The following is a 13,929-nucleotide window of genomic DNA, read 5'->3' as shown; positions in this document are numbered from 1 at the left end:
GTGTGAAGGGTCATTAATGATTTTTTCTGCCCTGTTTCTGTTTCTTGTATGGTACAAGTCCTGGAGAGTGGGCAGGGGAGCACCAATGATTTTTCTGCTGTTTTAACGGTTTTCTGCAGTCTGTTTCTGTCCTGTTTTGTTGCTGCTCCAAACCAGATGGTGATTGATGAGCACAGGACAGATTCAATGACTGCAGTGTAGAACTGTATCAACAGCTGTAGACTGTACAGCTGGCAGACTGTACTTCCTTAATTGACGTAGAAAGTACATCCTCTGCTGGGCCTTTTTCAGAATCGAGTTTATGTTTGATTCCCATTTCAGGTCTTGGGAAATGGTAGTGCCCAGAAACTTAAAGTTCTCCACAGTGACACAGGGATGTTGGATATTGTGAGGGGGAGTAGTGTTGAAGGGTGTTTCCTAAAGTCCACTATCATCTCCACAGTTTTGAGTGTGTTTAGCTCAAGGTTGTTCTGACTGCACCATAGCACCAGCTGCTTCACCTCCTGCTCATATGCAGACTCGTCACCATCTGTTATTAGTCCGATGAGCGTGGTGTCATCTGCAAATTTCAGGAGTTTGACAGTTGGGTCACTTGATATGCAGTCATTCGTATAGAGGGAGAATAGCAGTGGGGAAAGGACACACCCCTGAGGAGCACCAGTGCTGACTGTCCGAATACCGGAGGTAACACCTCCCAGTCTCAGCTGTTGTTTTCTGCCTGTCAGGAAGCTGGTGATCCATTGACAGATGGCAGGGGGTATAGTAAGGTTTAGGAGTTTGGAGTGGAGCATTCCCGGAATTATTGTATTGAAAGCCGAACTAAAGTCAACAAACAGAATCCGGGCATTTGTTCCTGGGCAGTCAAGGTGTTGCAGAATGTAGTTTAGCCCCATGTTGACTGCGTCATCCACCGATCTGTTTGCTCGGTATGCAAACTGTAGGGGATCCAGCATGACCACATGACCAACTGGGCAGCAGGGTTGCATAGTTTAGACAGTAGCTGCAGTTAGCCAGCCTTAAGCAGACTTCCAAATGATCATCAGTCATGGGGAACAGACTTTTGACTTCATAATCTTCATTGACTCTCAGAAAACACGCTGGAGTTTTGAGGTAGCTTGTGCACATTTGACCGGGTATGTGTGGTGACCTGTGTATTTAAAGAAGAGAGAATCTTTTTATTTTTTTTATTTCACGCGATCTACCCATACTACCTATGCCACTCTTAGTCACAACACAAAAGCTGAAGTTCTCTTTTACAGATGTTTAATGCACAATCAATTCGGACATCAACACCATAGAACTAAATAAACAGGACGAATATAACAAACATCACATATACAATTACATGGAAAACACGCATTAGATTTTTAACTCGTAAATAAAAAAAAATTATTTGACTGCTAAAAACGTCAAAAGGTAAAACATTAAACATCATTACATCTCTTCATGCAGATGACATAACAGAAAGTGCAATACAAAGGCATGATGGGAATAAAATAAAACATAACCAACTTGCTCAAGAAAACAACAATTACAGTATTGAAATCACAAACATTATAAAATAATAAAAATATTAAATTATACAAATTGAGCTAATAAAAGGTTACCGAAATAAGCGAGTATCTAAGTGCACAAGAGCCATCCTTTGAAAACTGACATAAACTCAGGAAGCTTTTTGAAAGCAAATACACTACCTGTGTTATTTTCTGGTTGATCACGCTCGATTTATTAGAGGCATTGTGTTAAAGTCATATGTTTTAACTTGGTGCTAACACTTTAATGATGGCCCATTGTGAATCTTTACTTAAGTAGCTCACTTAAGATTAAAAATGTTTTCAAGTCAAGTGGCTTAATTGCTATTAAGAAAAAAACCCTGGACAACCCAGCACTAACTAATACTAAGCATTGCTGTACAGTTGTTAGTCAGCTGTGAGAACAGCAGAGGGATGAGATCTCACAGTCTTAAAGTCCAGGATCCAGTTGTAAATGGAGGTGGGCAGACTCACAAAAATATAATGAGTATGCTTGAGGATAGTACTGATTGCCACATGAACACTGAATAATCTTTGGCACTGGGACGATGATGTTGACCTTGAAACACTCTGGAATGATGGCACTGCATAGCAAAATGGTGAAAATGTCAGTCAGAACAGCTGGTCTGCCCATCTACTGAACATTCTGTCTTATATGTTGTCTGGTCCAACAGCTTTTCATAGCTGTTTCACAGCTGTTACCTGCATCTGGAAGGTTAATATGGATAAATTGTATATTTGTGTAAAATGTAAAAAATAAAAAATTTATATTCTAAATCTATTTCCTCTGTAAAGCTGCTTTGTGAGATTATCCATTGTTAAAATGCCATCTGTTGTTGATGTTTCGCCACTGTTCTGGAAGTTGCTGAGAATTCTCTGGACATGCTTCATCTTTTAATGGCTTGGTACCGTTAGACCCTCACTGTTGGCAATTGGTCACTTATGACATGTATTTCTACAGGTTGGTGCTGTCACTGTCAGTTGCGCAAGTGCCAGTCAGTATGGTCAGAACAGACCTGAAAAGCGGAGTTGGTGAGCGATCTATATGTTGGATTTAGAAGAGTAGAAGTGGTGAAGATAGGGCTTCACCCAGTATGCTCCAGAAATGTATGTGTAAAAAGATCATAGAAAGAAACAAGAAGAAAGGAAGCAGTAGTTTATCATATTGTTTCTGGTTGAGCTGACCTACTGTATTGAAACTCTCTCAATATTTATTTATCTTAAATGTGTTTAAGGTTTTCTTTTCTGTTAACAGATGTACCAGATCAGGTCATACGTGTTTTCAGAGCAGACCAACAGAGCTGCTACATTATAATCAACAAAGATACTACAGCCAAGGATGTGGTCTTAAATGTAGTTAAGGAGTTTGGCCTCATTGCTGGTCATGAGACCTATTCTCTGTGTGAGGTGTCAGTCACTCCTGATGGTGTCATTAAACAGCGTCGTCTACCAGACCAATTGTCCAAATTGGCAGAGCGGATCCAGCTCAACGGCAGGTAAAATCTTATTTCGCATCAAAGCCTGATTTTAATCTAATACAATCTAAGTTTGATTGCCTAAATTGGTCTACTTTCTTAAAGTTTGTGTGGGTGTAAGTGGGTGTCAGATAAACGCAGATAATTTTTCTATTTTCTGTTAAACCACCATTTAAATCCATAATAAATAAACCAATAAAACCTGCTTAATGTGAACAATATTAAATCAACTTTCATTACCTACACAGAAGCTACAGGACTGTTATCTGTCAAAAGTAAAAAACAGTAAACAATTACATTTTTAGTCAGATGTATTGCTTTGCTTTTTTATTTGTATAATTTTATTAGTAGTAGTACTTAGTATTACATGTTATCTGATTTCTATAAAACTTCTATCAGTAATGTAACTAAATTTAACTGAAGTTATATTATACTACATAAAAACCTGTAGAAGGGCAAAGTTACAGTATAAAGTGATGGACATGAAGCAATTTTTAAAGAAGTGTGAAATAAAATGTGTAAAATGTGCAAAGACTGGTAAAATGAGGTTGACTCTTACCCAGTGGTTTATTATAAACAAATATTTTTAATACAAAAAGTATTTGTTAAAGGATGTGAACACCTTTTCAATCAATCTTTTGTTTTATGTTTTGTAGAAAGAGATTTAGCTGTTTTGTCTTGGTTTCACTTTTTATATCACAGTAACCTGCAGTTTTAACATGTGTATAGACCTTTTATTTCCACTGTATATACAACAAAACTTGTTTAAAGGTAAGAAATCCTTCTATACTGCTAACTGCTGGTATACTGCTAACTAGCCAGTCTGACTAACATTTTCAAATTGGAGAATATGACTAGGTCCCAAATAACATTAATTTATTGTCATTAGTAACTTCAAGGCAATGTCACAGTTTGTACTGTGCTTACTTTGGTCAGATATTACCTGAAGAACAACATGGAAACAGAAACCCTCTGCTCAGTTGAGGATGCTCACGAGCTTCTAAAAGAGAGTCAGATCAGTCTACTCCAGCTCAGCCCTCTGGAAGTGTCTGCCCAGCTGTCCATGCGTGACTTTCATATCTTTCAGAACATTGAGTCTACTGATTATGTGGACAGTCTATTCAAGCTAAACTCCAGCAATGGTCATCTAAAACAATTTGAGGAGTTGATCAACCAGGAGACCTTCTGGGTGGCCACTGAGATTTTACATGAAGCAAATGCACTAAAGCGCATGAAGACAATCAAGCACTTCATCAAGATTGCACTGCAGTGCCGTGAGTGCAAGAACTTCAATTCCATGTTTGCCATCATAAGGTGGGTAAAGGATAATTTTGTCATTTTAGTCATTTTTTTTGTTAACTATTGTTTTTTGTTTTTAACATCAGCAATAGTGACTGACATACTACATACCAAATTAGGAATCTAAAATGTAAGAAATTCTATCATATATTTGGCAATTGGTATTTTGTGGGTGCAACAAAAGACTGGAAAAAAAAAAAAAAACAGCTGGAGAATATTTTGCAACTAATTTGGTTAATTGGGAACAGATCAATAACCTGATTTACAAATTGTGGAACAATTTTAGAATAAAGTTCCTTAATATAAAATTGTGCAAAATTTTCAATATATTATCATTTTGTATTACAGTATCTAAAATAATGAAAAGATTTAAAGAATCTGGAGAAATCTCTGTGCTCAAGGAACAAAGGCAAAAATCAATACTGGATTTTTGGGCCCTCAAGTAGCACTGCATTCAAGACCGACATAATCCTGTAATTGAATTTACTGCTTAGGTTCAGAAACACATCCAGGAATCATTGTCTATTATCACAGTTCACCGTAATAACAAATGTAGCTTAATAAAAATAACATTAAAGCTCTGCCATTCAAAGAAGAAGCCATATGTGAACATGATCCAGAAATTCAGCTGGCTTCTTTGGGCCAAAGTTCATTTAAAATTGACTGAGGCAAAGTGGAAAACAAATATGTGACCTGATTAATGGAATTTTTTTATTCTTTTTGAAACCATTGACACTGCTTCCTTTGGACTAAAGAATATAGGAACCTGCCAGACATTTATTAGAGCTCATTTCAAATACCGTATTTTCCAGACTATAAGCCGCTACTTTTTCCTACGCTTTGAACCCCGCTGCTTAAACAATGAAGCGGCTAATATATGGATTTTTGGGTTTTTTCCTGGGTCAAAAGCTTCAAGCTAAAAAACTGAGCCCCATAACATTTTGACCAATGAAATTGCCGAACGGGCTCAGGTGAACCAATGAAATTCTTTATATTAAATCAGATGCGCTCCCACTTAATCGGGCCACACGACATCATAAAAATGGATGAGGTTCCTTTGACGTTTGACCTGCCGCTCACTCGGACTGTCAACACGAAAGGCGAATCATTCATCAAGCTGAAAACAACCGGGCAAAAAAAAAACGCACTTCACCTGTGTTCTGAGCTGCACGGCATCGGAAGAAAAGCTTCACCGATGGTGATTTTTAAAACGCACGACGATGCCAAAAGAAAAACTCTCGAGAGAAATTGTTGCGAAAGGAAGAAGGAAGAAAGTGAACAATGACTCTTTGTAGGCTACTGTTTAGATACAAGTCATGTAACAGGCACTGTCTTTTGTTAAAGCCTGTGTAAAGTTCATTAGCTTCAATGTAGGCATTTATGTTCAAAATAAAAATCTTTGTCAAATTCAGTGGGTGAATATTCAGCTTATATTTGGGTGCGTTTAATAGTCTGGAAATTACGGTACCTGCATCTCTGATGGCATGGGTGTGTATTAGTGCCAATGGAATGCTTAGCTTGCACATCCGGAAAGGCATAATCAATGCAGATTGGTATATAGAGTACAGGTTTTAGAGCAACATGTGTTTTCAGTCAGATGACATCCTTTTCAGGGAAGGCCTATTGCATTTTTTAGCAAGACAATGCTAAACTGCCTACTGCATTTATAACAACAGCATTGCTTCATCATTGACAAGTGTGAACTTGTGAAAACATTTGGCATATAATAAAATGAAAAATACTTCAAGGAAGACCCAGAACTGTTAAGCAGCTTGAATCAGGTATCACAATCACTTAACACAAATAAAACAACTTTTCTTTAAAAAAATGTTTGGCTTTTGGACTCCATAGTTCCCAGATGTATACAGACTGTTGTTAAAAGAAGAGGGGCTACACAGTTATACATAAAGGCCTTGTCCCTTTTTTAAGATGTTTCTTGTCCATCAAATTAAAAATGTATTTATATTTGTTCTCAAAATGCAAACTTTTTCTACAGCTGTTTCTTTTTAATAATATGGGTTTATGAAATTTGCAAATCATTGCATTCTGTTTTTCTTTTTTTATACAGTGCCTCAACATTTTGGAATTGGGGTTATAATATATATATATATATATATATATATATACACACTCTAGTATCTTCACCATTTTCTTGAGTTGAAATGAGATTATGGTTATATATAACAACTGTAGAGCAGCAAACATTATCCAAATTTGTTTTCCAAAGTCCTATAAGCATTCTAAATTTTTAATAATAATTTTTTAAAGTTAAAAATTCTTTTTTTTTTATAGTAAAAGTATAGTTATAGTTATAAGTGATATACAGTACCAGTCAACAGTTTGGACACAGCTTATACTTCAGTGTGTTTTTCTTTATTTTTATTATTTTTAACATTGTACATTATTACTGCACACCTCCAAACTATAAAAGAGCACAAATGGATTTATGTAGTAGACAAAAACATGTTAAATACCCCAAAATATGTTTTATTTTTTCTTTGATGACAGCTTTGCGCACTCTTGGCATTTTCTCAGTCAGCCTCATAAGGTAGTTACCTGAAATGGTTTTTCAACAATTTTGGGGAGTTCCCAGGGGTGTTTGTTAGCTGCTTTTCCTTCACTTTCTGGTCTCAAATAGATTTAGAGTAGTGGAGGCCAGGTCTTCTGATGCAGCACTTTATCACTCTCCTTCCTTAAACATAACGGGTCCCACTTAATACAAACCAGATGGGATGGCATGTTGCAAAATGTTGTGGTTAAGTGTGCCCTCAATTTTGATTTACAAGATCTGGTAAGTACCCTTGCTGTTGCGTTCTGGACCACCTAAAGCTTATTTATGCACTTACCCGAACATGCAGACAGTAAAGCATTACAGTAGTCTAATCTAGATGTAACCAAAGCATGAACCTGCATCCTGTAACGACATCATATTTCTAATTTTAGCAATACTTTTAAGGTGAAAGAAGGCAATCCTGGTAATATTATTCACATGAGCTTTGAAGGAAAGACTATAGTCAGTAATCACACCATAATGCTACATAATCTGAAAGTTTACTTATAGCTGCATGTGGTCCTCTTAAAAGTACTTCCTTCTAATCCAAGTTAAGCAGAAGTTATAAAGCATCCACTGTCTAATGTCCTTTACACACTACTTAACATTGTTAAGCTGATCTCTTATCTGATTTTGCTAAAACATACAACTGTGTATCATCAGCATAGCAATGGAACCTAATAACATTTTTACCTACAATTTTACCCAGAGGCAGCATATAAAAATAAATAAGCAGAGGGCCTAAGACAAATCCTTGCAGAACACTAAACTACCTCAGAGAGTGTGGAGAACTCACCTTTTACATTAACAAATGTATAACAATCAGTCAAATAAGACCTTAGCCAGGAGAGAGATGTTTTCTTTATCCCAACAACATTTTCTAGTCTAGCAAAGAGGATATTTTGATCAAAGGTGTCAAAAGTGGTCGAGCAAAACAAATAAGAAGACACAGCCCTGATCAGAGGTCAATAGCAGGTAATTTACCACCTTAACCAGTGCTGTCTTTGTGCTATGATAAGGCCTAAATCCTGACTGATACATTTAGAAAATTTTATTCGCAATTAGGTGTGTAGGGTAACCCACCAAATGGCCTAATGACGGAATCCACTAGCAATTGTGAAGGTATGCTGCATGTTAGTCTTTCTCATGCTGCTGTAAACGATTACTAAAATGGATTGCAATTTGTTACATAAATCTAATTTTGAAGCACTAATCTGACTCCAGTTTAATAATGATAAATAAAGATGTATCTTGAATATATCTAATTCAAGCTGATCACCTTATTGGTTGTATTCTTTAATTGTGCTTGGATAACGATACTTGCTCACGGAGGCAAATTGGCCATCCGGATCTCAGAGGATTTAACCTTAAACTAATATTGCTCATGCATAGAAAAATAGTTGATTTAGTCACTTTGTCATAACTTGCTAAGAACTTGCCAAGTCAGTGATTATTCTGTCCCTGCTGCAAGTAGGTTGCACCTCGACAGATAGCTAAACAGGATGAAGGCCGAAGAAAAAAGTTGCAACTGAAAGAGTTATTTTCCAGTGTTTTACTTGAAATCTTCAGTTGCGCAAGATCCTAAATTATTCTTGTGAAAAAACAATTACATCTGGCATGAAATAACAAAAATAAAGTAAAATCTAAAATGGCTGCCATGACCTATAATCTAAATCATATGCTGTGCTTTAACCAATTAAATAAATCTGAAATTAAATGACTATTTAACAGTGATAGTCAAAAATCAGAAGGTCCTAGACATTGTGCTCTATTCTCCCTCCGTTCAGGAGCCTTCTGTATGTACTATCCGGGTCATAGATTTGCCAGGTAACACCAGACTGCATAATCAACTAGATATAAATTATTTCAGTAAATTTCAGTTAATCAAGAATTAAAAATTTATTTGCCAGTCAATAATCAATAAACAAATGTCAAATCTAAAACAAATAATAGAAGAAAGCTACATAACATGATCAGCATGAAACCATATAGTTTAGCAATGCAGTTTACAAAAGAATTGTTAGAGTCAGCGCACCTGGCATTAAGAAGTTCTGACTACAGAATGCTTCCCTGAGGCTTTTGCCAAATCTTTTTATATATTCAAACCATCATAAACACTCGTTAATTCGAAGTTATAAAAGCTTTGCAAAGCTTTACAAACCCTACCTTGGGACAGGAGGTGACCTAAAAAACTAATACCACCTACCGTAAAAACCAACATCTGATAAAGATCTTCGCTTGAACATCTCTACCATCAGTAGAACAGAATTTTCCCAAACCTGAGATATTTATTTTTGGTCTGTTCTACTGATATGGGACTGAGATCATATTTCCAATCGCACTGAGACCTTTAAAATGATATTAAACATGTAAAGGCAAAAATAAGTACGCAAGTATAATAGCTTAAATTCTGGCAACTTCTAAGTCACCTTTCCATTACTCAGCCATATTCCCAGGAGGGAAAGAGGGGGGCTCAAGGAAGGGTAAGAAGGCAGCTGAACAAATGGCTTTATTTCCTCAGATTGAAGAGATCCTCTCTTCAGATTAGAACGTTTGTTTTGTTGCATGGCAGTTCTCAGGGTCTGGCCTCATGAAGAGATCTGACCATCCTTACAGGTGTAAACATGACTGCTGTACTATAAATTTTGTATTTTATTCAAATTTCTTTTGGAGATGAAGGAGACGTTGAATATTTGCAGATAGTTGGACAGCTGGCAAGGGTCAAGGTCAGGTTTGGTTTGACACCATTTACGTTCTAATTTCCGAGTGCTCAGTTTTAAGGTGATCATTATACCACAGTGCAATTTTTTTCTCTCTGATCATTTTGGTTTTATGGGGAGCTACATCATCTAGAGTGTAACTGAACATTGATTCTAGTCATTCAGTAGCCCAGTCAAGCTCTGCGTGGTCAGACGGAGATCTTATTAATGTCAATAACTCTGGAAGATTATTGATATAATTGAAGTAGTTGGCATGAATGTATGCTTAGCACGATAACATGGCGAGGTACTTGCACTATGACTGAGTCTGATTTTAAAGGAGATAAGATGGCAATGATCTGAAATAGCTTAAGACTGGAATTATGGAATTATGACTACATGTTTTATATCAAATCCAAATTCGTTTTGGTTAGTTTTAAATCATGGGTAAATCCTATAACATTCTGATTCATTCCTACTGAATCTAGAATAGACATAACTGCTGTTCTTAAAGAGTCTTCCTGATTATCAAAATGTATATTAGTAATCAACAATTAATGCTTTGTCTAAAGAAGTAGCTAGATTTGTGACGTAATTTGCTAATTCCACGAGAAAATTAGAGTAGGGCCCTAAGGCTGTGTAAATAATAATTAATGGAATTGACTGACTAGACTTGTTTTCAGACGCTTAATATTTTATGTTGGTGTAAAAGAACTTTGAGTGTGCTAAATTTGTGTTTAGTTTTTTGTGTGGCACTTGAATTACAGTCGAACCCACTTATCTCGACCTCGGTTAACTCGCCAACCCTATTAAGTCGACGTTTTTGAAGTGGAACCGCTAAATTCTCGCTTTGTCTTAGCATTTTCTCATCGGTTATGTCGATTCTTTTATGTCACCGGACCCTAATATCTCGACCACAAGGGGGCGCACATTTGCCACTTAACGTCGGTTAGCCAATCGCTGGCTTTTGCCACGTCACCATCTCACTACCGTATTTTCGCGTATATAAGACGCGTCTTATAGAAAGTTTTCCTTACCCAGGGTGCATCTTATATACGCGAAAATAAGGTAATGAGACGGCACTGTGCAGCCACAGTGACACTGGTTAGCTTTTTGTAAAAATGAACTACACACCGCACGTTTTTTGTGATTTTGTGAGCGATCTTTGTGTTTGCAATGTTGGAGAATATAATAAAGGTTTGTATCGAGAATCGACGATGGTTTGTATTGTATACTGGTAAATCTCTGCTGTTAGTTGGTGCACATATGCCTTTTGTTGTTAACAAACATGTATGTATATTTTTATAGCATGCGGCAACGCTGTTGTGTAAAAAACCTCCAAAAACACGTGCATGTACATTCTCATTTATTGCCGCACATCATGTACATAAAGAAATTTCAAGCACGTTAATATATTGCCCCCATATTGGTTTTCGTTTGTCTCGATCATCGGTTATCTCTACGCTTTTTCGCGTCCCCTAGGCCGGCGACATAACCGGGTTCCACTGTATTATTATAAATAGCTGCGACACTGCCTCCTCTGCCATTTAGACAGGGCTGGTGTATGTAACAATACCCAGGAGGATATATTTCAGTTAATGCTAGATATTCGTTCGGTGTAATCCACATTTCTGTGAAACATATTACATTAAACTCCTGGTTGGTAATAATTTTGCTTATAGTCCTTTGACATAAGAGATTTAATATTCAACAGACCTATCTTTAGATTATGAGTGCTGGCTATGCATTCAGTTTTATTTAATATAATGTTAATCAAGTTACCTATACACTTTAAGAAAATGTCTAAGTTTTTCGTTTTACTCGGGAGACAGACACAGCATAGGTTTGGTGGACCTTGAGTGACGACTCCGTGCAGTTTATCCCGTTTGTCTGCTCCCTAGCTTTTTCTCTGGATATTCACTGGTTAACTAGTCCTGTTTTAAGACTATGACCTATAATACAAGAAATGAGAGCAGCACCTTCCCAAATGATACCGATTCAATAATCTATGAAGCCCGCATTGTTTTTAGAGCACCACTCGGACATCCAGCAGTAAATTGACCATAACCTGCTGTAAGCTACATCACCACGCCGCACTGGGATGGCAAGGCATATTAGGGCATTAGACATTGCCTTTGCTAATTTACACACCTATATCATGTTACTCTTAGTAACCTCTGACTGTCAAAGGTGTATATCATTAGCTCCTATGTGAAAAAAAAAAAAAAAATATATATATATATATATATATATATCTTAGAGAACCTATGCTTTCCTATAACCCTAAACTAAGCTGCTATCTCAGCATCCTGAAATGACGTACCTTAATGGGGTTACTGTAGTGTGTGTTCACAGTTCTGATGGGAATAGCCTCCATTCACTGCTTTAAAACAGGGGGAAAAAAAACACTCTTCCAAAAAGATTAAAGAAAAATGCAGCTGACGGAAAGCAGAGAATACAGGAAATCAAAATAATAATTCAAGATAATTTTAGGGAAGAGAGATAGAAAACTGTCAAATTCAAATGCTGATACAAACACAAAATTTTGCAGCTAATAAATCAACAACAGGAAGCTATATGACATGGGGTTGATAACTGCCAGTTTAAAATATTGTAGCTACATAACCAGTGCTAATGGAGAATATTATGGAGGGTATTATTATTATTATTATTACTATTATTATTATTGTTATTAATATTATTATTATTATTTTTACCTGATATAAGTTCCTGAAATTTATCACTGTTTATTGGTGGTGTAGTTGTTAGGTGGTTCTTTTTTACTACTAGTTATTTTTGCCTCAGTACTAAATAAAAAGGTACTAAAGGGTAGAAAAATATGCAGATCTGGCAGCACTTTTCAATAACTCAGGAGACTCTCCTACCATTTATTTTGACAAAATTTCCGGGTCGTTCTAATTACCGAATTGTCTGTTTTAAGTTGCATGTATGATCATTTTTCCACAATGCTTTTTTTTTTCTTGCTAATAATAAAATAAAAAAAAAAAGAGCTAAAAATTAGTAGAGTGTAAAATTAGTAGAGTGTAGTGGGACGTTGATTCTATACATTCAGTAGCCCAGTTGATCTCTGCTATATCAGACGCTGATCCAATCAATGTCAATAACTCCTGGAGATTCCTGGTTGATAAAACTTGCTGCAGTAGCTGACTTGTATGTATGTTTAACATGAAAAGTGGCAAGGTACATTTGTTATGACTTAGGCAGATTTTAAGGGGTATGAGATAATGATCTAAAATAACATTAGTCAATTATTTACTAGATTTTATAAAATCCAAATGTTAGTAATAATAATTTTAAAAAAAAGATATTCAAAATATATGTACCGTATTTTTCGGACTATAAGCCGCTACTTTTTTCCCACGTTTTGAACACCGCGGCTTAAACAACTAAGCGGCTTATTTATGAATTTTTCCTGGGTTTTTCCCGGTTTCACAAACTTCAAGCCAAAAAACTGCACCCCATAAGATTAGACCAATGAAATTTCCGAAGGGAAACGAAAAAACGCACCTCACCTGTGTTCTGAGCTGCACGGCATCGGGAGAAAAAAACTTCCATCTGGTGATTTTTAAACGACGATGCCAAAAGAAACTCCCGAGAGAAATAGTTGTGAAAGGAAGGAGAAAGACAGTGAACAATGACTTTCTTGGTCGGCTACTGTTTAGATACAAGCCGTTGTAACACGTAGAGTCTGGGTCATGGGAGAGCTCGCTAACTCCAGTTGCTACAGAAATCATATAAGCACAGACAGGTTTCCAAAACAGGTTTTTATTTTTCTTGGCAACAGCGTTACGGGTTAGTAAAAGAAACTTAAAAATGAGCATCAGAAAATAATAAGGACATAATCCTCGTCTTACACACATGCAGTAATAGCGGAAAAATGTGGCGGCAGGCTATTCCCAAAATACCGCTATGCTCCTAAAGGAAGCGTAACATATTTCGTTAAAGCCTGTGTAAAGTTCATTAGTTTTAATGTAGACACCTGCGGCTTATAGACAGGTACAGCTTATTTATGTTCAAAATAAAAATATTTATAAAATTCAGTGGGTGCGGCTTATATACGGGTGCGCTTTATAGTCCGGAAATTACGGTATACATTCTACTAAATTTATATAATTAATTTAATATATACAGGTGCATGGGCCGATGGTTTACTTTCCAACAAGACAATGACCCTAAGCACACAGAAGATATATAAAATAACGAAGGAGTGGCTTCGTAAGTGTTTTTGAATGGCCCGGCCAGACTTCAACCCAATTGAGCATCTCTGAAGAGACCTAAAAATGGCTGTCCAACAACAATTACCATTCAACCTGACAAAACTGGAGAGGATCCCCAAATCCAGGTGTGAGAAA

The 13,929-nt window shown here is 36.5% G+C and overlaps 1 protein-coding gene across 8 annotated transcripts in view; it reads left to right on the top strand.

Annotated features, from left to right (window-relative positions):
* The window catches only part of rapgef6 (Rap guanine nucleotide exchange factor (GEF) 6), a 122,429-nt gene that overhangs the window by 75,863 nt on the left and 32,637 nt on the right, over nucleotides 1-13,929 (top strand). For all 8 annotated transcript variants that reach the window (XR_014537318.1, XR_014537319.1, XR_014537320.1 and 5 more), the window contains 2 exons: nucleotides 2,788-3,028; nucleotides 3,944-4,321. Coding sequence is in view for 5 of the 8 variants with exons in the window: in XM_083565014.1 (XP_083421140.1) it covers nucleotides 2,788-3,028; nucleotides 3,944-4,321 (619 nt within the window). In the remaining 3 variants the exon portion in view is untranslated. The remainder of the gene's footprint in view (nucleotides 1-2,787; nucleotides 3,029-3,943; nucleotides 4,322-13,929) is intronic.

The sequence above is a fragment of the Silurus aristotelis genome, assembly GCF_946808225.1.
Source record: "Silurus aristotelis genome assembly, chromosome: 16".
Lineage (NCBI taxonomy): Eukaryota > Metazoa > Chordata > Actinopteri > Siluriformes > Siluridae > Silurus > Silurus aristotelis.
Note: the sequence above shows the minus strand (reverse complement) of the source record. Positions and strands in the feature narration are given on the sequence as shown.